The sequence below is a fragment of the Onychomys torridus genome, chromosome 15 (genome assembly GCF_903995425.1).
Source record: "Onychomys torridus chromosome 15, mOncTor1.1, whole genome shotgun sequence".
In the NCBI taxonomy this organism is placed as follows: Eukaryota; Metazoa; Chordata; class Mammalia; order Rodentia; family Cricetidae; genus Onychomys; species Onychomys torridus.
In genome coordinates, this window is record NC_050457.1 from 46,704,879 (window position 1) to 46,729,645 (window position 24,767).

The following is a 24,767-nucleotide window of genomic DNA, read 5'->3' on the forward strand; positions in this document are numbered from 1 at the left end:
TGGGTATGCATCCAAAGATCTCCCAAATCCAGGAATCCAGGTTAAATATTTTCCCAAGCTAGTTTGATTTTAATGTTTAGGGAAATGTGTAAGAAACATTCTTTAAGCGTTAGTAAAATGCCACACCTCTAAGTCTGAGGTGGGGCATAGACAAGGGTAGTAGCCTTTGCTGCCCTTCACCATGACAGGGCTTCGGTTCAGCCCCAGTCTTCCCCTCTACCAGGATGGATGGAGTTCGTGGCCAGGTCTGAAGTACAGAGCCATGAGGCTATGGTGCACTGAAGCAGTGTTTCCGTGGGAGGTGATTTTGTCCCTCCAAGACAACTTGGCAATGTCTGGTGATATTTTTGACTATAACTGGAGTGCTATGGGTATCTCATGGTTAGAAACCAGGATGTGGCTAAACCTCCCACAGACACAGGACGGCCCTTCCCACCCCTCCTCACACCAGAAACATCTGGCCTACACGTCGCCAGTGGCAGGATTAAGCAACTCTACCCTGTTTTTTTCATGTCTCTGGGTCACTTAGGTTTTTTTTGTCTCTTTGAATAATAAATTTAAGTGTATTCTAATTTAAATTGATTCTGTACTCAGGACTTCCAGTGGTGATTTTCAATATTTATAACTGTTTCTTTTCAGCGGTGGGATTAATTATCGCCATCCTCATCCCAGTGGCCGTGGCTGTCATTGTTGGAGTGGTAACAAGCATCCTCTGCTATCGGAAGCGAGAATGGTAATGGTACCCGTGTATTCAACCGTTTGTTTGCCAACTTCATTATTCAGTCATGTTATGCCAGTTGGTCAAATATGCTCTTTTTACTCAGAACATTGACTTTAATATCAAGTAAGACTATGGCATCCTATTGAAAATAGTTAAGAACTCATGGAGTAGAAGGGTACATCCCCCCCTGCTATCTTTACTAATAATCCATGGTAATGGCAGATTGGCTTCAACGATATTTTCACACATAAATTGGCAATGGCTATCTGCAGGATTAGATGGAACTTAATGATTAAGATCACACAGGTCTTGATGATCCACCCATTCATTTACTTACCACGTATGAATGCCCCGTCCGTGAGAAAGGGCTTATGGCTGTGGATAAAGCAAGCTTGGACGTTAGTTTCACAGCACCATGAGAGAAGGGTCAGGAAAGCGTGCTTTCAGAGTGTGAGTGGCCACCCAGCACGAGAGGAACAGGGAGCCTGGGAAGGAAGAGGCGAGCAGGAAGGCTGCCTTGTGGGGAGCCCTGAAGGGTAACAAGATGAGAAAGAACTTTCTAGAGAGAGTGGTTTCAGTGAGGCTCCGAAGCTGGGGCACTGTATGATTGGCTGAAGTGGGAGAGATTCAGGAGGGAGGCTGAAACAGATGAGCCCAGGGGAGAGCAGTGTGCACCCAGCTGGCTGCCAGGAGCTGTCCTCCACTGGGATCGGACAAAAAGGCTGTAGTCAGCACACAACAGGCTTCACTTTCTTTAAGGAGCCATTGTTTGTGACAGAGAGAATGTGTCCTGACAGTCCTGGCTTCGAAATGAAAACAGTAATGCTTGCAAATAGAATAACCTATTTAGGCAACTAATTCCAACTTTAAAACAAAAATGTCAGCTTAAAAAACAAAAAGATAAAAAGATGCCTGGAAGCTAGAACATTTAGACTGCTGCCAACATAGTCACTGTTCCTCAGGAATTCCAAATAATGGAGTCCTTAGTAGTTCTGAGTATAGAAATGAGCAAAGCTCATTTTCCCTGATGTTGGATTTTTATCTGACATTTGTAGCGTTTTTTATTTTCTTTAGCTCAGCAGGCCCTGTCCTTGCCACTCACGGCTGTCACCTTTAATACTTCCTGTTTTTGGTATGGGCAACTCATGGCTGTAGACTCATGGTGACCCCCAGAACTAGGGAGGCAGAGGCATGGGGAGTGCCACAAGTTCAAGGCCAACGTGGGCTACCCGAGTCTCTACCTCCAAAACCAAACAAACAAATAAAAACAAAAAAAGAAAATAGAATTAATCTTTTAAAATATAAGCACACACTACACTTGCTCATCTTAGTCGAGCATGCCAGTCTAGACCCTGTGATGAACAGAGGACTGCTTATGCAGACAGGTCCCTTGAGTAACCGACCCTGCTCAATCCAGCTTGCAGTGAGAATCTGGCAGTATTTCATGGGAGGCATGATCGCGGCCATCACTGTAAATTATTTACTTTCATTTCCCTGAGCCAAATAAGGCCTTGTAGTGGTGGTCTGAGGTTTGTACACTGGAGTCCTGTGCTGGAATCTCTAGCGAATAGCCCCATGGTAAAGAGCTTGTCTGTGTGTGTCTCAAGATGCTCATGGACACTGTCACCAAAAAAATCTCCAAATGACCTCTTCACTGTGCTACATGTTCGACGCGTGATAGTTATTAATCGAATTCATTCTTTCTTTGAAGGATTAAGGAAACATTCTACCCTGATATTCCCAACCCAGAAAACTGTAAAGCGTTACAGTTTCAGAAGAGCATCTGCGAGGTAACCTTACCTTCTGTGTGCTTGTCTTTAAGGACAAAAGGGCTCCTTCCTTCTGTCTTTTGTGAGGAGCTTGTGATGTGTAGGTGTGAGCCTAAGAAAAAAGCATGGAGAAGGTAGCAAGCTTTAACATCTGTTGAATGTTCAGAGTTCTTCAGTCTTTACACCATGCTTTTTTTTTTCTTTCTGCTATGAATAGTAAGGAAAATTTTGATGTGCAGAAAAAAAAGTGGTTTTGCTCTGCATGTGAACTCTAGAGCTGCAGAAACCGATGTTTATAAACAGATGTGAAGGGCGGAAAAAAAGTAAATTGTATGTCTTTCTGTAAGGAGGCTCACTGGAGCATGCAGGATTGTCTTAACCACTGTTCCCAATTTATTTCCAGGGGAGCAATGCTCTTAAAACATTGGAAATGAATCCCTGTACCCCAAATAATGTCGAAGTTCTGGAATCCCGATCCATCATTCCTAAAATAGAAGATACAGAAATCATTTCCCCAGTGGCAGAGCGTCCCGGGGATGGCTCCGAGGCAGACCCTGAGAACCACGTGGTTGTGTCTTACTGCCCACCCATCATCGAGGAGGAGATAGCAAACCCCACAGCAGATGAAGCGGGAGGGACTTCCCAGGTCGTGTACATTGATGTTCAATCCATGTATCAGCCTCAAGCCAAACCAGAGGAGGAACAGGACGTTGACCCTGGGGTGGTGGCAGGCTATAAGCCACAGATGCGCCTCCCCATTAACTCTGCCGTGGAGGACCCAACAGCAGAAGATGAGGCAGATAAGGCCGCAGGTTACAGACCTCAGGCCAATGTGAATACTTGGAATTTGGTCTCTCCGGATTCCCCAAGGTCCACAGACAGCAACAGTGAAATTGTCTCTTTTGGAAGTCCATGCTCCATCAATTCCAGGCAATTTTTGATTCCTCCTAAAGATGAAGACTCTCCTAAATCTAATGGAGGAGGGTGGTCCTTTACAAACTTTTTCCAGAACAAACCAAACGACTAACCAGTCACCCTTCGACACTTCAGTCTGCCATCTCAAGCTGGTGTCTCGGCAGTAGCTGGGGCATTCCTGGAGGGACCCTGCAAATGTTGATAACCAGGGACCTTCACTCCGGTCAAGTGACACTACAAGTGTTAATGTGCTTTTAATGTGTCCTAAAGCCAAAATACAGTGACTCAGAAACCTCAGCCATGGAAACTCAAGATTTGAAGCTGTTTTTGATTGAGCCAAAGAATCCTCCAGAAGGATTTCACGACTAACTCTGCCTAGTACATATATGCAAAACAAATCTCACAACCGTCTGTTGTTAATGGTTTTTCTCTTCTTTGTATGTTATGGAATTCCAAGTGGATTTACAGGCAAGGAAGAAAAATGTACAAGTCAAAATAATGTTAGTGGGCCTGACATTTACTGCAGTCTTAGAGGAAAACCAAGCACAGATTTTAAAACTTTTATGGTGTCTCCATCCACGGCATTTACAAAAGTGAATCTAGTTTTTAACGTAGCAGTAGCAATCTGGTGTTCTGTTAGATAGAGCGTGCTGATGTCTGTACCTATCTGGTATTCCACTTGATGGAGCATGCTGATTTCTCTGCCTACTGTATAATGGTTGTCAAACAGTTGTCTCAGGGGTACAAACTTGGAAAAACAAGTGTGACACTGACCAGCCCAAATCAAAATCACATTGTCCTGCTTTAGTGGGGTGTGAAGACCTCTCTCCTACCACATAGCTTGCACGCTAGCTTAGGTTCTATGCCCATTGTCCTACGGTTGGGAATTTCTAGAGCTCTATCCAAACTTCCTCTGTTTTTGTTTTGTGTTACAGTGTCTGCTTTGTAAGAGCGAATTCAACATTACTCACACGTATATAATTGTAGTGAGTTACTATGTAAGATGACTACTAAGAATAGCTGCTAGTGTATGCTGGCGCCAAGCTCTGATAAGGCTCAGTTCCCCTGAGAAGGTATGCCATTAAGCCTGACCAATAGCTGATGATGAGCTTTCTGTACTGCTCGTGAGTCACAGCCGCTCTGTCCTCAGCAACTGGTGGTCCAGACTCTCAGACCCAATCTTCAAATCAATAAGCTTAAACCTCAAGGGAGATTATTTCTCCCCAGAGCAGCTAGTAAAGGGTGATTTTAATGGAAGTCCTAAAACTTATGGAATTGGTGGGGAGCCACCTGTGGTGGTTCTGTAAGCCATGAAGAGCTGGTCCTGAGTACAGCACCCTCCATCTACCCTGGTTTCTCAGCAATGTGGACAGTGAATGTGGTTCTAAGAAAATCAGAGTAAAAACCTAAAATGTAGGTTGTATATTTGCTCTGCCTTTGGATTATCAAAGTATGTGACAGTTTGAAACCCCTGAGTAGAAAGTCTTTGTTTCGTTTCATCTGAAGTCCCCCAAATTTTGCAGATAATGGATTGTTTTTTTAGTTCATGTTTAATCTTAATTTTTCCTTTTTTTTTTTTTTTTAAATGTATCTCTGGCTGTTTGAGAATTCACTGTGTAGACCAGGTTGCCCTCAAACTCACAAGAGATCCACCTGCCTCTGCTTCCTGAGTGCTGGGATGAAAGGCGTGCGCCACCATGCCTGGCTTCATATTTTATCTTTTTAAAAGTCACGTGGAGGAAAAACACAAATTGCAGGATGACAAGGGACAGAAATCTAATAGTCAGTGCATGGTCCCCTTTTTAACCCTAGGATTCAGCTACATTTTGGAGCTTTTTGATATGATGGTATGTGGAATGAAATACAATTAGCTATGCATTTATATAGTACATAGAAGGTAGATAATAACTCTAAGAAATCCTCAGTAATGAAAACTAGAAGCACTTCCAAAGAGTTTAATTTATCTTCCTTGTACCCTCTCTGGCTCCACCCTGCCACTCTGAGCCCTGGCTGCCTCCTCACCCTGCTGCATCTTGTGACAGCTCTGCTCTGCTTGCCCTCGGCTCCCGCCTCATTCCCCATCGCAGCCGATCAGTTTTATAATCCATCTAATGAGGACGAGTGTCTGTGGAGGTAGTCGCTTATCATCCTGAACGACATTAATCCGAGAACACAAGGAAAGGCCAGAGGAAATGGGCTCATCCTGTCATCCAGATGTGCCCCTTTCATGTGGGAGTCTAGAGTGAAGGGCGTTTAGAATCCTGCTTGTCTCACCCTGCTTCTGAATCCCGTTCTCAAGGACCACTGGGCCAGGAGACGTGGGGTACCCCGTAGGTTGTTTTAGGAAAACGTGGCTCAGGACTGTCTTTCCATCCCTGCGCGGTATGATTACCTCTGCAGTTCTTCCTGAGTTGTGTATGCAGAAGGAGGGCTAAACAGGGAGAGAGCAGGGGAGACAGGGACCCGCAGGACATGTTGTCACCCTTCTGTACGCCTGTTTCACTCAGATCCCTTGTGAGCTATGGAGCCTGGGGGTCTCCTGATACTTGTGCGTGGCCATTTTAAACTATTTAATTTAAAGATATTCTCAAACACTTAACTAGGCTTTTGGCATGAGAGCTGTGAGTCGTGGGCCACATTAATTCGCACATCTGTCCCTTCTGAGTCCCCCAGTTGTTCAACCTGTGCTGTCCTGGATTTGACAAGGTCGTCCTGCGCATCTACAAAGTTGAGCTATGTTTCTGTGCTGTGTGTGATAGAGGTGCTTTTGTTCCTGCTGCTGGCAACAGAAGCAGCCATTCATCGGAACACTCACTCGAGGGAGGAAGCGTCAGCCTCATTTTCCACATTAGCATTGCTTTCATGGCTCATGGAACTTGAAGGATTGCATTCAGAACACCCAGTACCGTCGTACCCAGAAAGGGTAGAAAGTCCCATTCTTAGACCTTCCTGCAGACTCAAGTCTTGTTTAGAAATGTCTCCTGCCCCAGGAATACTGTCTGTGTTTATCAAAATATCACTGTCTTTTAAACCATGTTAAATGTAATTTAGTGAAAGGCTAGAGAGTTTTCCCTCCCAATGGGAATTCGAAATCGATGTTGTGGTATTTTTCAAAGGACTTCTTAATATGTCAATATGTAGAAAGTATTATCTCAAACTTTCTTACTGCTCAGGCACTTCATCTGGTGAAACTTGTTTGCACTTAAGGTAATTTTTGCTTTTTCTTGTTTCAAACTGTGTTAGAATTAGCGAGACTCCTTTGAAAGTGTAATACTTGGCTTCCCAAGTGAAATATGGGGGGAGGGTCATTAGCTGCTAACGCCAGGCACACAGTGAAAAGCTCAGTGGCTGTATTGATGGAGTCCCTTTCCAGTGTTACAGATGCAGCAGAACTGTCTGGAAGGATGATAAAGATTAAGATGTAGCTCGCATTTATCTGGAAGATTTGAATATGCTATGGAAGCGGCCCCACAGTTTGAGGAGAAACTGAGAGGACTCACCAGACAGTTCATTAGACACCGCCAGCATACTTTTAACTGTGTAGAGTTTGCTTTAACGTAAAGAGTACTCCATTTGGAAACGTGTTTGTACCAATCTAGCATATGTTATGGCGAGCGATGCTTGTGAGCTTAATTGATTCATTGCAGAACTTAATCTCTTTGTGAGATATTTCAGGACATTTCCTTTAAACTGATATTTTCTGCTGAAACAGTTTCATACTGTCATATCTGTCTTCCCTCTTGTATCTAGAGCCAAAAAAAAAAAAAAAAAAAAATTACAGAAGGTGGGGAGGGAAGTGTGGCCAAACTTATAGGACATTGATCTTTTAGCTATAACCCTGGAATATCCTTCAAATTCATTCAGCTTGACTCATGATTCTTCCCCAGGACAATCCACGCTGTGTAAGCCTCTCAGTTTACTAGGTTGTTAGATATTTTTATTCCTTTTCAATTACTACTTTTATCTTGATTATTGCATGATCACGTTCATACTGATTATATTACAAATGAATTATTTCTAAAGGATGGAGAACAACATTCGGCTGAGTAATACCAAGTTTTGTTTCATCTTGTTAGAGTTCCTGGGGCTGTTACTTGCTCTAGAATATCCACATGTTTCTAATTATGACATTAGAGTATGACTGGACCTCACTGTTTTTAGCCAGAGTAGTACCTGTTCTCCCTGCATTATGAATGATAATTTTTGTTCAAGATGTAAATAGAATTTGCTTAAGTTAAATTCTAACTATGGTATACTTTCATTATAAATAAACCATAACTCAATGCACATTAACCAAATATAAATCCATAATAATTTATATTACTTTTTGGTTGCTGGAACTGAATACCTTAAAAATGAAAAAAAATTGCTGAGAAAAAAATGACAAGGAAATTAATGTTTATCACATTCATATGTGTCTTTAAGATTACCCTTGTACTACTAATCAATCAGAACTTTAAAAGAAAGTATTACAGACTTTTTGCTGTACTTATGCCTAAAATATTGGGTATGTCTAATTTGCTGGCTACTTAAATTTATTCTATTTCCTTAAATGCACTTTTATTTTAATTTTTAATTATTCCATTTTAAATGGGCAGTTTCAACTTCTGAACTCACTTCCAGATATTCCAGTAGCATATCCTCAAATATCAAAATATTTTCAGGTGATAATCCTGTCTTCCTTAAGTCACGGGCAACTTAGTACTTTGGTAGGTAGTTGTAGGACAGAATGCTGAATAATCATTTTCAGATGATAGTCTCCCTGTTTGAACCAAATGCTGTCATGCATCATCTTCTAGTAGGTCAGTTCTAGCCCCTGGTTCCTTCTATGTAATTTTTCTTCCAATATCTTATTTAAGAAAGTATGAAATGCCACAGTAAAGCATTGAAGCGTAAACCCTGTTCAACTCCTTGTGGGGGGTAGGTATTATGGGATGCCCTGAGATAGAGCATCTGCTGAAATATATTTCCATTTCATAGCAGCTGCTATAAAAAGATTGTTCTGGATAGAAAGACATCCTGAGTCTGAGATGGTTCCAACTTACGGGCATGTTCAAAGGTAAAATAAGCCGTCTAAAAATATTCAGTGTTCCTAGTAAGATGTTTTCAAAATGATTTTTTTTTTTTTTTTTTACCAAATCTCCCATTAGCTGATCATAAGCCATTATCTCTGTAACACTAAGGAATTGCCATTTTTTTCCTTTCAGATTTGCATTACAGTGCATTACTGTTTACAAAATACACATACTGTGAACAGATATAAGTTTTGTCTTTTATAAGGTAGAATGAATGTTTTTTTAAGATGGTGTTATGTTAAATATTTTTAGGTTTTTATAAGTAGTAACTGTTTACTAACTTTTGTTTGATCAGGTGTGTGTATGTGTAGCTGAGAGAAGATAGACATTGCGGTCTCCATAATTACCCTTTTTCATATCCTGTCAAGTTACCACTACAGACTTTGTGTGTGTGTGTGTGTTAACACAAATCATCGGTTATGATGTGCAATACCTAAGATCATGTTTAATCCTATAAGGAGTCTTTTAAATATGCATATACAGGAAGTAAGCCAGATTGATGTGTGTCTCTGTAACTCACTGTGACTCAGAATTTTGAGTTGAGTATGGAAAAAAACAGCACTCACAGAGACTGATAACTGAAGTATTTCCAGCCTTGTGAAATTTTGGATATAAATTATGTTGCTGTTAGAATGGGAAATTTGAACATTTTATATCATAATTTCAGAGTTTAGCTTCCATGTCTTTTGGGAAACATGATTATCACAAGAACATAGAATATGTAAATAGCCTATTACTAAGACACTACAAATATAAAACTAGTATCGCTCGACTGTTAATTCTATAAAGATGTTACCTATGTCTGTTTTTAAAACATGCATGTATTTAACAATTTTATCATAGTATTGTCTTGGAAAGAAATAAATATATTTTCTTACATCTCACCCTGTGATAGTAATGGACTTTATTGGTTTGGGGTCTTTTTCCTCATGTCTCAAAAACTTAGTAAAAATGGCTTTCACTTTTTTGTTTGTTTGTTTTGTTTTTACTCTATCCCATAAAAATCACAGCGATGCTAAAGCAATCACAGAAACTTTAGCTGTGCTCTTGGTATTTGATGACATTCCTACACTATTGACAGCACCTTCTACCTGCTCTATAAAATTAGTGTTAATATTTATAGAAGAAAAATGTAATAGGAGAACCTTATATTTTAATAAATAAAATGAATTTTTAGAAAGTGGAAACGCAGCATTAGCCAATAATAAGATCCTTGCCAGGCATGGTGGTACACACACATTTAGTCTCAGCCAGCACTAAGGAAGCAGAGACAGATGGATCTCTGAGTTCCAGGCCAGCCGGGGCTACATACTGTCTCAAAAAGGGAGGGAGGGAGGAAGGGAGGGAGGAAGGAAGGAAAGAAGGAAAGAAGGAAGAGAAAAGTACTGATTCTTAAAGCAAGGGTTTTAATTTATCATCTCCCAAGACAGCCAAATATTTCAGGAGTTTCTGGGAAGGCATTAAAATTTCAACTTACTGAATCTTGAAATACAGTCACTGACTTAGCGAAACTCTAGTCATTTTAAACTGCAGTGCCATGAGAGGCTTATAAAGGGAGAAATGAAGTTCTTTGTCCTGTGGAGCTAGCTCAGACTCACCACAAGCAACAGACAGCATGAATGGGCCTGACTTTAGCCTATAAAAGTGCAAGTCAGTTGTAAATGAGTTGTGAAACACATGTTAATATTTAAGTGCTAGAAAAGCTCACACATATGGTCTGTACTTTGGGGAATTCTCAATGCAGAACTTGTTCCCAGAAGGTGAGTTCTGGAGCCAAAATGTATACCACCATTACCTTCAGAAACTGAAAGGCTAAAGAGAAGAAGGATATGCTTATTAGGAAAAAGAAACATAAGAGATGGATGAATAAATGGTAACGCATGATATCCAACATCATGGTACAACATTGGCTAGCAAACCTTGGTCCTTTACAAAAGAACTATAGAATTCATTTTAAATGACCTGTACATTTGACCCAGTTCCTTTCCCCATGAATGACCAGCAGTAAAACTGATTTCAAGACATTTAGTCTTTATAATCCAGAGAAACTGAGATGAGAGATGACTTGCACTGATTCAAAATTAAATTGGAGATGACTTTTATTCTTAGAAGATCAATCTCTGGTTGTGGGAATAAGAAAAGCATTGGAAAAGGATTTTTGATAAGCTGTCAAATAGAAATAATGTTAGAATGAACGAAACCCCAGTGCATTCATATTTCTGGTGGCTAAATGCTTGAAAGGGAGAAATAATTTTAAGTTCCAGCTAAGATTTAAACCATCTGTCCCCTTATGGCTCTGGCCAGCCTGTCACCCACTGCAGACATGTGTGAGTGTGCCAGGCAGCCTGAGAGGAAGACACAAATGGACTCTCTCTCTTCCTCACCATCACCCCACCCCCTCAAAGAACTGATGGTGCCAACACATGGAGGCTGAGGAAACAGTATTGAGAGTAGATGGCTTGCCCTCAACTCTGCCTGCCCAGTCACAGTGCAGACAGCTTTCGTACCCCATCAGAAGGGAATCAAGGGGGGCTGGAGAGATGGCTCAGTGGTTAAGGGCACTGCCTGTTCTTCCAGAGGGCTGGGGTTCAATTCCCAGCACCCATATGACAGCTCACAACTGTCTATAACTCCAGTTCCAGGGGACCTCACACAGGCAAAACACTAATGCACATCAAATAAAAATAATTTTTTTAAAGGTTGGGCAGTGGTGGGGGCAGTGCACATCTTTAATCCCAGCATTGGGAGATAGAAGTAGGCAGATTTCAGTGAGTTTGAGGCTAGCCTAGTCTACAAAGTGAGTTCCAGGACAACCAGGACTGTTACACAGAGAAACCCTGTCTAGGAAAAAAAATAAATAAAAAGAAAGAGAAGAAAAGAAAAGAAAAAAGAAGAGAATCAAGAGTTTTAATTACTCTAGAACCACAGATACCATTAGCTGGGGCTGGTTTCTCTGTTTTCAAGATTGCTCTGAAGGCTGTCCCCATGTGTGAGGCTGCACAGTCCTATCCAGTTCCTGAGCTCATCACTGGTCATCTAGACCATATTGGAGGAAGCTCAACCTCTCTTACATCTCAATCATTTTAAAACCTGGGCCTCAATGTGTATCACAAGAATTCTAAGCCTGCTGGGCGGTGGTGGCACATGCCTTTAATCCCAGCACACAAGAGGCAGAGCCAGGGGGATCTCTGTGAGTTTGAGGCCAGCCCGGTCTACAGAGCGAGATCGTGGACAGGCACCAAAACTATACAGAGAAACCCTGTCTTAAAAAATAACAAGCAAACAAACAAAACATACAAACAAACAAACAAACAAACAAAAGAATGCTAAGGCTATTATAGGCCAAGCACATAATATTCCCTACAAGATAGATGCTTGCTTTCAACCTAACCCTCTTTCTGGCCAGCACTGTAAAGGTGTGTAAATGCTTGCATATTAGTTTAGACACACATTCCCTTGCACCATTCAACTTTCCAGAACTTGATAGCAAACCTTAGAAGGAGACCCTGACATCTGTTTTCATTAGCGCTCTGCTGGAGTCCCATTTTGCTCAGGTAACTTCTTCTACCCTCAAGTCTCAGTTGGCTATCTTTGCATCATGGGAGCTTCTGCCAGTGTCCTTAGGTCCTCAGTCTTTTGCTTGCCACAGTCCTTGCATTTCTGAGGCACCATGCACCTTTCCAAGGCCGGGGGGAGAAGGGGGCTTCACTTGGAAATCAAATGGGGCAGGGGAGGCCTGACATTCTTAAAATCCCGGCTTGGTACAGTAGCGGCCATATTTAGAGGCTTGGCAAATCTTTCAATGTGCCTTGAGGAAAGAGAAAGGGCAGGTGTAGTCCCTGGTTATTTTCCACAGGGTGATTCCTTTGGAGCAGTCTCCACATGGAAAGATGAAGAACCCTCATTAAACTTCTGTCCTTGGACTAAAAAGTACCCTGTGATGCCTATAGGCAAACCTTGATTGGACAAATCAATACTAAAGAAAAATTAGAAAGATAAAAGGCATTTATACAATCTTGGGCAATATTGACGTTTTTTTAAAACATTTTACTCTTTGTCCTTTTAAACATGGTATATGTTCTATTTGAGAACGTGGTTCAGTTATTTAATATATATTGAAAATTTTATCAACAGTACTTTGAAGACACTGTTCTTCCATGGATGTATAAAATGTCAACAGATAGCTGATAGATGGGTTGTCTAATTATATATAACAGGTTTCTCTCTATTGTCCATCATTTTACAAAATGGCGAGTGACTCTGAATGTCAAAAATACTCGGCCTGAGTTTGGTTACAGTTAGAAATGATACTTGATGTTCACACCAGAAGCCACTCACCTACGTGGGATGTCTCAAAGCCACTTTGCCATAAAATGTGGTCTTTTACAACTAACTGATTAATGAGGATTTGGATCTAATGCAGAGTTCTACTCATATGCCACTTCCTCTAAGATGTGGCCAACACCCGGGGCCAGAGCTCTCCAGGGCTGATGCTGAGTGACATCTGGAAAGGGCAACTTCATGACTCAGTTTCCTTGGTCCCCAGGGTGCCAACACAAGCTCTCCACCCTGGGCAAGCAGTCGTTGGAAACACATCCTTATAACTCAAAGAAAATAGATTCTTGTCAACTATAAATAGGAGTCCTAAAATAGATTTTTGTCTCTGAATATGAACTGTCCCTATCCTATGAGTTTCTGACTCATTGTTTAGGGAAATGGGCAAATGAGCGGGGCTATTTTTAGTATGTAATAGTAAATGGTATCTGCAGGCAGGGTTCCAAGAAGCCCCTGAGATTCTTGGCACCTGGCCTGAAGGGTTCTTGTCCCAAACTGAGTAAGATGAAATATTATTCCTGTGGTTAGGTTAATAACCAGTGGTCTCTACGATAACAAGACATTGGTATCCCAAGTGCCTAGCCAAATAGAGGTGCTACTACAGAAAGGATGCAACCCTTCCGGAAGAGATGACCTCCACTGGCCTTGAGAGCATGGAGTGGCCAGTGAGCAGAGAGGGTAGGCTGAGCCTCAGAAGACTGCTACCCTGAAGGCTTTTGTTCTGTTTTACACTCTCACCAACTTCCTGTGATCAAGCTCTCATCAAATGTGTTCTGACGTGAGTGTGGTTTGGTGAGGTTCTCTGCAGGGAGGTCCACAGCAAGGCCACTGAGGATCCAGCAGACTGTGGACCCTCAACAACCTGAGGCCTCGAAGCAAACTCCCAGGAGCTTTGCTAGCCAGGATGAGATCAGCAGGTGAGACCTCCATCCTTGGCAAATGGATTTACCCCACCAGTGTGCTCAGCAGGCTGGAGCCAACCCTCACACAGACTTCTTTCATGTCTGAGGTTGCGTGAATGTGACCTGGGTAAAGAGTGGGCACATTGTCTATTAAGCCATACCCACGTTTTTACACCTCTTTCCCATAGCTTCCTCTGACACTCCCCCTGCCCCAAGGTCAGATGGAATATGGAATGTCTGCCACAGGCACTGAGGTCATCATGCAGGGGCCCTATGACCCCTCGGCCTCTCTTCCCATGGTTCTGACACTTCATTTTCTCAGACTTTGCTTTCCTCAGCTAATCCTCTGGCCTGCTGCCCCTAACTTTTGTTATTAAATGAGTATAAACGGCAAATTCCTTGAACCTCCCTGGCCTTCCTTCTCCGAGACACTCCTATCCAAGTCGTCTTGCACATAGCCAAGTCAGAGCTGCAGCCCCTTAGTATCAGACTGTCCAAGGAGGCAGCAGCCCCAGGCTGCCCGCCCCGCCCTCCCCCACTTGGATGTGGACAGCTGGGACAACGGAGGAGACCACACTCTGTGTTGGGAAACTTCTGTGCCTTCAGACACCCATTGGATCTTAAACAAAGCAGAGCAAGAAGATAGAGGAATAGCAAAGACTTCCTCCAGATGCTAAGACATGATGTTCCTCTCTGTCTTTCCAGGAAAGGACTATTGTTCCTGGGAGCCACATACTTTCTAGGACAAAGATGTCTCAGCAGGGGAAAGCAGCAAAAGGAGGTGAGGCAGAGAGGCGTTGCCCGCTGTCATGCCTTGTGCTTGAAGCCAGGGCGAGGCAGGGGCCCAGGGATCAGTGCTTAACCAGAAATAGTTTCAACAACTCCCCTGAGTTTTGGAGGCTATTTCTAGACATGAAGGCAAAGGAGAAGAGAGAAGAGAATTGAATCCAGACCTAACTGCCTGTAGAGGGGCCTGAATCCCACCCAGCTGGAGAAGCTGTTTTCATACCTGCAATAGAAGAGCCCTGAAAGAATTCAGACAAAAGACTGACCAGGAGACCCTCAGGTTTCTGACATTTGCTCAAACCTCCCTATACAGCCAGGACAGTGAACCCCAAGAAGTCCCAGAAGGCCCCTTTATTCACCCCAAAGTGCCGCCTGTAGACTCCTCATTCCCGCCACACTGCAGGTCAGACACATATGCCAGGAACCCCATAGTAGCTCAAACCGGCAGGCTGCCGCTAACTTGAGAGAGACAACTAGAAAGCTGTTTTTAGCTCCATTTTTAGAGTCTTTTTTTCTCAGGTTTTAGGTGGAAACTCTTGCCAACACGTTGGGCGCCATTTGTAGTTGGAGATTTCCTGCCTGGCCCACAGTCAGGACAAATCTCTCTTACCTGCCAGGCCCATAGATGCTCAGACCTAACCAAGTAAACACACAGAAACTTACATTGTTTAGAAACTATGGCCGTGGCAGGCTTGTTACTTGTTTCTTCTATCTTAAATTAACCCATTTCTATTAATCTATAAGTTGCCACATGGCTCGGTTTACCAATACCTTACATCTTTCTTGTCATGGTGGCGGCTGGCCATGTCTCTCTCTCTGCCTTCCACTTCCCAGAATTCTCTTCTCTGCTTGTCCCGCCTATACTTCCTGCCTGGCTACTGGCCAATCAGCATTTTATTTATACAGAGTGATATCCACAGCAGTTCCCGATGCAGTACCAGGGTTGTGCCCTCTCACTGAAACCTGACAAGTCACCTATGGTAGTTACTTTTCTAGGCTATAATCAAATACCATAACCAAAAGCAACTTGGGGAAGAAAGGGTTTGTTCAAGCTGGTAGTCTTTCATCCAGGGAAGCCAGTATAGGAACTCAAGGCAGGACCCTGGAGGAAGAAAGGAAAGAAGCCATGGAGGAGTGCTGCTTATGGGCTTGCTCTTCTGGCTTTATCCAGCCTGCTTTTTTATAGCACCCAGGACTACCAGGCTAGGAGTGATACCATCTACAGTGAAGCCATGCCCTCCTACATCCATCATCATCATCATCATCATCATCATCATCATCATCATCATCATCAACAACAACAACAATGTACCACAGGCCAATCCGGTGTGGTAATTGTCTCAACTGAGGTCCCCTTTTCCCAAATGACCCTAGCTTGTGTCGAGTTGACATGAAACTGGCCAGTCCATCACCTATCTTTCTGCAGGGCTTTCATCTTCCCAAGTCAAACAACCCTGCCTGCTCTGGCCATCCTAGGAGCACAACCGATAAGATGAAATGCACACGTAGTCTTTGGACATGTGGTTGAAGCTGACCACTCAGAAGGCTTAGCCAGAAACTGGCCCACTACGTCCAACTGGATTAGTCATTTGCTAGCCTCCATGCAGTCACCTGTAATCTAGAACTTCCTGAGGACAGCCTGACACCTCCACCAATGCCTGCCTTTTTTGGGACCTCCAAGCTTGGCCTTTTACGGCCTCCCAATGAGTGGGGCAATAGCTTCCATCAGGCCCTTCCTGGTTTAGTCTGTTTTCTGTGCACACCCAATTACAATGCACTTGAAAGACAATCTCCAGGTCAAGACCCCACTGTGGGACTGGACTGAAGCCACACACACCCTTCACTTGACATTGTGGTTTCGATTCCTGCTGGTGTTTCTCTTTCCCCGCTGGGCTCCCTCAGAGGGAAACTTCCAGAGAATTAATGAACCTCACTCCATTCCTCTTGGCAGAGAAAGTGCCCTGGCACGGGTGGGCCAGGCTTTCACAGACTTCCATCTCATGGCCAGCTACTGTACATTCCCGGGCTGGGCAGAAGCTGGATGAGGCAGGGAATGGAAGGAGGGACTGGGAAGTAGCTAATGCTTTGTCCAGATCCCCTGTCCACGTGTCCACCTAACCTCTTCACACTTGCAAATGGGACCTCCAATTGTATGCAGCAACAGCTGGGTCTCTGCAGACTGCCCCTGGGCAATTCCTTCCCAGGATGAGCAGCCCAATGGGGCGAGGGCCGGTGGTCAGGCCACTGTGAGGGGCTGTAGACCCCTCCTTCTCACTTTTCTTCCTTTGGGAACTCTCAGTGCTAAAAACAAACTTTCTGAGAACCATATTTTTTTCTGGGTTAAAGGTGAAAAATGCAGCATTTCCTCCAAGTGGGAAGCACTCTGCCTGCCAGCTCCGGGCATATGTCCTAGATCCTTCCTCCCACTTGGAGAGGCAGGGAAGGGAGGAGGGGAGGTGGCGGAAAGCAGAGGAGGGAAATCGGAAGGAAAGGCCAGTTACTGTGGACCTGGGGCAGTTGGTGTGTGCAAACCAGTGGGCCTGTTTGTGTTGGAGCAGCTCAAGACCTGAATGGGACTGACCAGGAAATGAAAGGCAAATAAGAAGGCAGTGAGCAGGAAGCTGGTCAGAGTGGTGACAGACATGCCTGACAGGATTCTGGGGCCAGCACAAGTACAAAGACAACCCCATAGACTTGCCTGAGGGAGATCTTGGAGGTGGGTCTAGAGAAAATATACAAGGTTATTAAAGTCCACTTTAGTTTAAAAAAAAAAAAAAAAAAAGGCAGGGTGTTATTGGTCTGCTCCCATCATCGCTGCTTAGGACCTGTGGCAGGTTCTGAGCATGTTTTCCCAGATTCTGATTAAGGGATCTTTTCAGGAACTGATGCTTCATATTACCCTGTCTCCTCAGATGAGATGACACTGATTCCCCGACCACTCCCTGAACCTTCTTCCCAGCCAGCCAGCCTTCTCAACCTGTCTCTCACCACAGCTGCTACACAAAGCCAAGGCTCTGGTCCTGCTAGTCCTGCCCCAGAAAAACACAGCTGTCATATATCAGGCAATGATAAGGGTAGGTAGTCGAGCAAGGCAGAGGCACATAAGACAGGGGGAAGGGAGAGGCCAGTGCCACGTGAATTGAGCCTGTCCAGTCACTGGTAGCTTCACATAGCTCTGATGTCATCAGTCCCAAGGCTTCTGCAGAAAAGCAGTCGTCAGGGACCCCTTACCTCCATGGCACATCTTTCAGTGACATGATTTGCTATGGTGGACCAATTCATTAATGGTCCTGATGATTTCAACCCCTTCTTATATCCATGGTGACTTACTTAGTAGGTCCTCTCACTACGAAGAGGAGTTCCATTTTCACTGCGGGGGCGGGGACTGTCTCTATTTCTTGAATCTATTGATGTTAACAGGATGAAGGGGAAACACTACATCACAGTTCTGAACCTGGGCTGCAAGAGACCTGGCTCTGACTCTCTAGGGTTCCTATTCTCCCCAACTGTCAAGGAGGCTTGTCTACACCAGCCAATTGTCCCCAGCCAAACGAGGGGTCCATACAGCTGATCCAAGTCACCTCACCATCACAGCCATTCTGCAGATGAGGAACTCCAGCGAAGACATGGAGAATAATCTTGTCAAGCTCACCAAAGCCAGTAGAGTCTCCAGGCTGGACACTCAAGGCACAGGAGCAACTTACTGCTGTGAACCATGGGCAGGGATGGGACTTGGCTGTTAGTGAGGAAGCCTTATTGTGGCAAGAGATAATGGCTACACTTAGAGATCAAAGCAGCTTACCCACTGGCCCAGGCTAAGCTCTTCTTCCCAACTTTCCTGCCCATTAGTACCAAGGGAGGTCTGATCCCTCAGCTAGAGGTTAAAGACTTGAGCCTTATAATTACATCTGCTATAAACTCATTCCACGGTGCCCGGAATTTGTCCACAGAGAGGGTGGGAGAGCCATGATCCTCTGTTTCCTACTCTGTACCCAGACCCTGAGACTCCTTGCCTTTTGAGCCCTTGCACCCATAGGACCCTTACTGCCTGTATTCCACCACCCTGTCCCTGTCACCACCTCCCCTTAACCCCATGTGCTTCCCACCCAGTGAGGTCTTCAGAGTCAACACACACTCCCAGGCCCTCCTTCCCGGGTCACTGCATAGTCTTAGGATAACACTTGCAGAGAACAGCTCATCTGCAAGACAATTCCTTGGCCTCCATTCAGCTGGATATTTTGCTAAAATCACAATGAATATCTTTTTTCCCCCCAGAGGAAACACATTCAAAAATGTGCTATAAAAACAACTCTATTTTACCTTGGGAAGTCCTGGCCCCAGGAGCCTCCAGGCAAAGGTGTTGAGTTGAGGGTGACTGAGAGGTAGTGGGGCCCACAGTCTAGCACATGCTTTTTTTTTTGAGACTTCAATCATCAGATGACATGGGCAGGAGACCAAGGAGGTCACTCTGACTGTTGTTAGTCATATTAATCCTTGCCATCAAAGGCTCCTAAACACAAGCGGCAGAAGGTTGTGGCATGAGGCAAAGCTCTTGGGCTTATTTGGCTATCTCTTAGAAGTCTTAATATGCCTGCAACTGTGCTTTGCACCAAGCTCAATGGAGGCAACACAAACAAGATGCTGCACAAGCAAGAATAGAATCATGTCGGAGACTAATTATAGGCTCTTTCAGGAGTTGGGTCATATTTCCTTCCACTTATAGGGGCGCCATTCATCTCACCTTTCCCCGAGTAAGTCCTGTCATGGGGACCTGCCAGGGAGCCAGTTGTCTGTAGTCACATGCATGAATAGCACAAGGTACAGCTGACAGGACAGAAACTGTTCTGGCCTGAGCCCTCCAACCCTCCCAAGCCCCACACAACCTTGGACTCTCTAGGAGCCTTGTTGTGCCTTTGTGGGGCACGGCCTCGGCAAAGATCAGTCACATCTCCACAAACGAGCTCTTCCTCATCCCCTTTATTCACATTTATTGCAGATACTTGCCCTCTCTTAAAACAGTGTGGCAGTGCCCCACCTCAGCGATGCATTCCATTTAGTCTCTTCACTCTGGACAGCACCACATTCATTCCTTTGAACCCTCAGCATGCACTGACAGAAAGTGGTTACCTCTCCCAGCAGCCCTCCCTAGTCACTCTACCACTTCAGTGACACTGCACATGGCCCAAACCTATCTCATTTGCCAGAAAACTATTAGGAAAGTGTGCCATGATTAAGATCATCCACCTCAACTTGCAAAAGCACACTGTCAGTGTGGACAGTCTGCAGCTATAAAAATAGACACATAGAAAAGTACAGCTACAAAATTGGGGGGTGGTGGTGCCCATTTTCTTCAGTTTGCATAATAAAAAAAGGATTTTTTGCATTAGAGGTAAGCTTGGGGAAGGGGGCCACAGTATGAGCCACAGTATGATTATGATTCTATGTGTAATTTTCCCCAAACCTTTATTATTATGGACTAGTGAGGGCACATTGAGTCAGCCAGTGAGGAATGGAAGGGGTTCATCTACACAATCCGTAGGCCAAGATTAGAGTATGAAGTTCAGGGTCACGCAATCAGTCTGCTAGTGTCAGAAATCAGGGAAGGGCAGAAGTCTTTTAATACTGTTCTGTGGGGTTCTCTCTCTCTCTCTCTCTCTCTCTCTCTCTCTCTCTCTCTCTCTTACTCACTCTCTTTCTCACTTAGTCTTGCTCTCACTCTCTTTAACACAACATAGCCATTGAGTTACAGCAGACAGTCCCTGGAACGTGATGTGATGTATGATCTCTCACAGACTCTATATGTTGAACCACAAATTCCAATGCTTCCTATCCACAGTAGTTCATTGGGTTTGGCCCACAGAGCATTTGCAGAGAAGGCCATCCAGGGCCTCCAGTCCTGGTTGCCAGAAGGGTGTACTTTGTCTTTGATGACAGGAACCACATCTGATTCCCAGACCTCTGTGTACAGCATCAGGTGGGATCTCTGGGCCCCGGGGATGTTCAGGGTAGAGGCTATGTCCCTTGGACAAGGCCAGCCGGTGTTACTTAGCCCCACAAGTGTTGATGTTTTTCCCATCCACAGCGTCTTCCACAAGGGAAATGTGGTAATCAGTGGACAGTGTGAAATGGGAGATGCAACCCACGAGGCCTCGCATGTACTGTCTGTTTGTGTGAAGAGCGATCTCCTTCATTCCACCTGCAAGGAGGCAAAGAGGGAGGGAGAGAAGGAGGCAAGAAGAGGTGTCACTAGTGGGCGATTCTTTGTGGCCAAGGACTAACTGTTTAGTACATCACATGTATTAGGTTGATTTGATCAATTGAATATACCTCTGAACACTGAAAAGGCTGATCTCAGATGTGATTTCTGGCTCAAATGACAATCTTAAAACCAAACAGCTCTCCAACAGATTTTGAAATGTTACATAATGTCAACAACAGGTACTGTCTTGGCTGCTTTCAATTAAGCTCACTTAGAAAACACAAAAGGAATTAATTCATGCTTTTTGGCCTGCGTCTCAGATTATTAGCCATTTATAGGAGTTCTACTCATTCTATTCTGAGAGAAGATACAAAGCCAGATCCTCCTTCCTCAGAGAGAACTCATGTGGCTAAACTTAGAAAGTTCCTATTCTATAAACAAGAAAAGTGAGGTTTTCCTGGTGGATGATTCCAGAGCACAAAAGCAATGTGAGTGAGTCCCTTCCTGCCTCCTCAGCCATGAGTCACAAGTTCAGAACATGGGAGAATGGACTATTTGGACAGCTTCCTGATTTCCAGGTATTTGATTGAACCTGTTGAGTACACAGCCCAGGGACAACAAATAAAGGTCTCCCGAGGAAAAGCCCCTGCAGACAGAGCTTTAGTCAAGGTCACTTACCCACATACAGAGCCCCATTGATGTTAAGTTGCCTCATCATGCCAGGTGACTTGCCTGTTCTGGCTCCATAGTCATCCACCGTAATCTTTCCAGACTGGCCATCCCTGTAAGGCAAAGTAAACCGAATCCAAATGAAATAAGCTATCATCTTTGGTGTTCATTCCATCATTCGAATTTAGAGATATAAAAGTGCCTACCATGTGCTAAGTAATGAGGTTGTGAAACACAAACAAAATCAAAAGTCAGGATGGCAGTTAGCACTGGGAGGGTATGGCTACGTCGTGGGGGCTAGGTGAACATATGTGCCTTCTCATGTTCAGATAACATCCTTACAAAGGGGAGGATTGCCTATGCAAGCACATTTAGAGCACTCTTGAATGTCTTCATGCCCTCAAATTTTCACCTGGTTAAGATGTTAAGGCCCCTCTCCAATCGAGCTACTAAAAGGTGTTTTCTGCATACAACAACAAATGCCAACAAGGTTATGGACCAAAAGGAACTCTTATAGATTGCTAGTAAGAATGTAAACTAGTTCAACCACTATGGAAATTAATAGGAGATCCCTCAGTAAGTCCAATGAACCAGCTGCATGACTCCTTGGTAAAACCCTGAGACTCCAACCCAACATGTCCCAGGGATACTTGCCCATTAATGTCTATTGCAGTGCTGTTCACAACAGCTAAGTTACAGCAACCTAGATGCCCAGTAACCAAAGAATGGTTGGAGAAAATGTGATAGATATGATTTTTTTTCAGCCATAAAGAAAGGAAAAAGTTATATTGTTCAGGAAAATGTATGATCCTGGAGATAGTCATATTAATCAAAATCAAGCTTGTCTCAAAAAGACAAATATTATGTTTTTTCCTCTTTTGTGGTCTCTTTATTTATAGATAAATAAGATCACATATGGACATGTGACATGGAAGCAGAAATGAAATTGTCTAAGGGAACAAAGGGAGGGCCCATGGTAAAGGAAGGATGGACGTGTGGCAGGGATGTGCTCAGCATACATTAGATACTTGTATGAAAATGTTCTTGTGTAGTATGTGAATTATGTTAAGTGAATATGCACAATACAATTTGTTGAGTGTTTTCTCCAGGCTATCTCCTTCCGTTCAGAGCAGATGCAGGGGTTCAGTTTCTGCCCATTGGTGTCAGTAGAGGGCAGGGGTGGCATTTGGTGGCCACATGAGGCTGCCAGGTAAAGTGGGACCGAAAGGAAGCTGGACACACATCCACCCTCTTGTAGCCTGGCTCTGTCTCCCATTGGGTAGGTGCTTACCTGACAGCCTTGACGCGGTGCCACCGGCCATCGCTGAAGGAGCCATTCACCATGATGGAAGCCACTCCACTGCCCAGGTTGTAGCTAAGGGCATTAGGGAAGACCAAGGAAAGAATCAATGAAACGCAGACATTCAGGAAGCTGCCAGTTCACGAAGGCTCTCCTGCAAAAGCTCACCCAGAATGCAATGTCCTTAACTCCAAGGAAAAAGGCTGGCATAGAAGGGAGTCACTTTCCAGGTTCACACGTGAGTGAATGAGTTTTTCAAGTTTCAGTGGGATAAACATTACCCTCGCCATCTAAGCCCATCTAAGTGTCCATTCCAGGAATGTTAAGAATATTCCCGGGTAACTAACATTTCCAGTACTTCCATCTTACAAAATGAATGCTGCGTAGCGCTAGCTCCCCCTCCCCCAGGCCCTGAGGACCACCCTTCTACTTGTTGGCTTTGACTAATGCAGACACCGGCTTAAGCAGAATCACACGACAGCTGCCTTTTTGTGAGGGCCTTCCTTCACATAGTTAGTGTAAGGTCATCAGGGTGAGTCAGGCCCATGTATGGAAGCATCTGTAGCTACAGGATTGGGATGAGTGAGAAGAGTTTATCATCTGCACTGGTTTACACAGTGTTTCCCTGAAATTCCTGTCCACCCTGAACCTTAGAATGTGACTTTGTTTGGAGAGAGGGTCTGATGCAATTAGTTAAAAATGAAGCCACACTGGGTGAGAGGGACCATTAATCAATAGGACTGGTACTGTTCCTGGAAGACATCTGGATACACAGACACATGGAAGGAAAGGGTATGAGGTGATGAAGTCAGAGGATGCAACTATACATCTATTAGCCAGAAACACCAAGAACTGCCAGCAAACACCAGAACCTCAGCCAGAAGCACCAAAAGAACCTCCCTTGATCCTGCCAAGGAAGTGGTGCCAGCAAGATGTTGAATATTGGATTCCTAGTCTCCAGAACTGTATAAACATTGATTTTTTTTTTAATGTTATAAAATCCATGGTAATTTATTACAAAAGTCCTAGGAAACTGTGCGACATTTTCACTTTAAGAAAGAAAAAAAAAAACAAACCATTATTGAAGAGCAAGCTGAACTCTAAAGAGTTGGAGAGAATTTGTCTGAAACTAGAGGCGAGATAAAGAATTGAATTTCTGTATCCTCTGTCCCACTTCCTTTGATGTCAGCCCTACCTTGTAGCATTTTAACTCCAGGATACTTTGAAACGCTCAAGGACTCAGAAAGCATGGGTATGTTTACCGAGAGATAGCCCTGTTGACTCACTGTTCACTCAGTTATTCTAACTTAATTCAATCCAGCAAATATTTAGTGAGTGACTACTCCAGCCTGGGCAAGGAGCCAACTGCCTAGGCTTTCCCTGGACAACACAGTCAGACCACATGCTCAGACCACCAGAGAGTGGGGTCCGCAGGGACAGCTTTGCCCTCATCATGAGAGGGGAGTTGTCTATACATGGTAGGGAGGGAGAGGAAGGCTCAAATGAAATGCTGGTTCTCTCCAGAGCTCTGGAGACCCTTGTTCTGAGAACAGAGGGAGAATAGAAAGCACTTGGTTCTCCCAGAGACAGTTCTATCGCTCATTCATTTCCTAACAAAGTCTCAAAGAAGCATCACAGCCACAGCTGAACCATGAATAGAAGCTGTGGTGGCTTACAAACCATGGGACAGAGCTGCCACTCCGACCTTAAAATCTGCACTGCTTTGTAGTCCACTTTCCCACATCAAGTGTCTCCTATAAAATAGCCAGAAGGTCCTCTAATCTCCATATGTCACTATGGCACATACACACACACACACACACACACACACACACACACACACACGTGTGCATGCACACAGCGTGGGAAGTAAATGTAATAATTTTTAAAGGGGAATGAGCATGAAGCAGGGCCACTGGGTTGGCTAAGTTACTGCATGTGGCTTTGCTGAGCATTAGTGTGAGTGACCTGTCATGGATACTCAAATTCTACTACACACTTGCCTGGATCCTCGGGCAGGTCAATTTACCAGCTCTGCGACCTTAGGTGATTTACCTAATTCTATCAAGTACAGGTAAGACACTTTCCCTGCAGGA

The 24,767-nt window shown here is 44.1% G+C and overlaps 2 protein-coding genes across 6 annotated transcripts in view; one reads left to right on the forward strand and one right to left on the reverse strand.

Annotated features, from left to right (window-relative positions):
- Lifr (LIF receptor subunit alpha) overlaps positions 1 to 4,981 on the forward strand; it is a 64,028-nt gene extending 59,047 nt beyond the window's left edge. For all 3 annotated transcript variants that reach the window (XM_036207168.1, XM_036207167.1, XM_036207166.1), the window contains 3 exons: positions 640 to 733; positions 2,433 to 2,511; positions 2,894 to 4,981. In XM_036207168.1, coding sequence (XP_036063061.1) covers positions 640 to 733; positions 2,433 to 2,511; positions 2,894 to 3,517 — 797 coding nt within the window. In that variant the 3' untranslated portion in view covers positions 3,518 to 4,981. The remainder of the gene's footprint in view (positions 1 to 639; positions 734 to 2,432; positions 2,512 to 2,893) is intronic.
- A 14,064-nt stretch (positions 4,982 to 19,045) lies between these two features.
- The window catches only part of Egflam (EGF like, fibronectin type III and laminin G domains), a 179,429-nt gene continuing 173,707 nt past the window's right edge, over positions 19,046 to 24,767 (reverse strand). For 2 of the 3 annotated variants that reach the window (XM_036207340.1, XM_036207339.1), the window contains 3 exons: positions 22,663 to 22,746; positions 21,381 to 21,484; positions 19,046 to 20,699 (listed from right to left, as the gene is read on the reverse strand). In XM_036207340.1, the coding sequence (XP_036063233.1) occupies positions 20,545 to 20,699; positions 21,381 to 21,484; positions 22,663 to 22,746 (343 nt within the window). In that variant the 3' untranslated portion in view covers positions 19,046 to 20,544. The remainder of the gene's footprint in view (positions 20,700 to 21,380; positions 21,485 to 22,662; positions 22,747 to 24,767) is intronic. The other variant, XM_036207341.1, reaches the window with a different exon arrangement.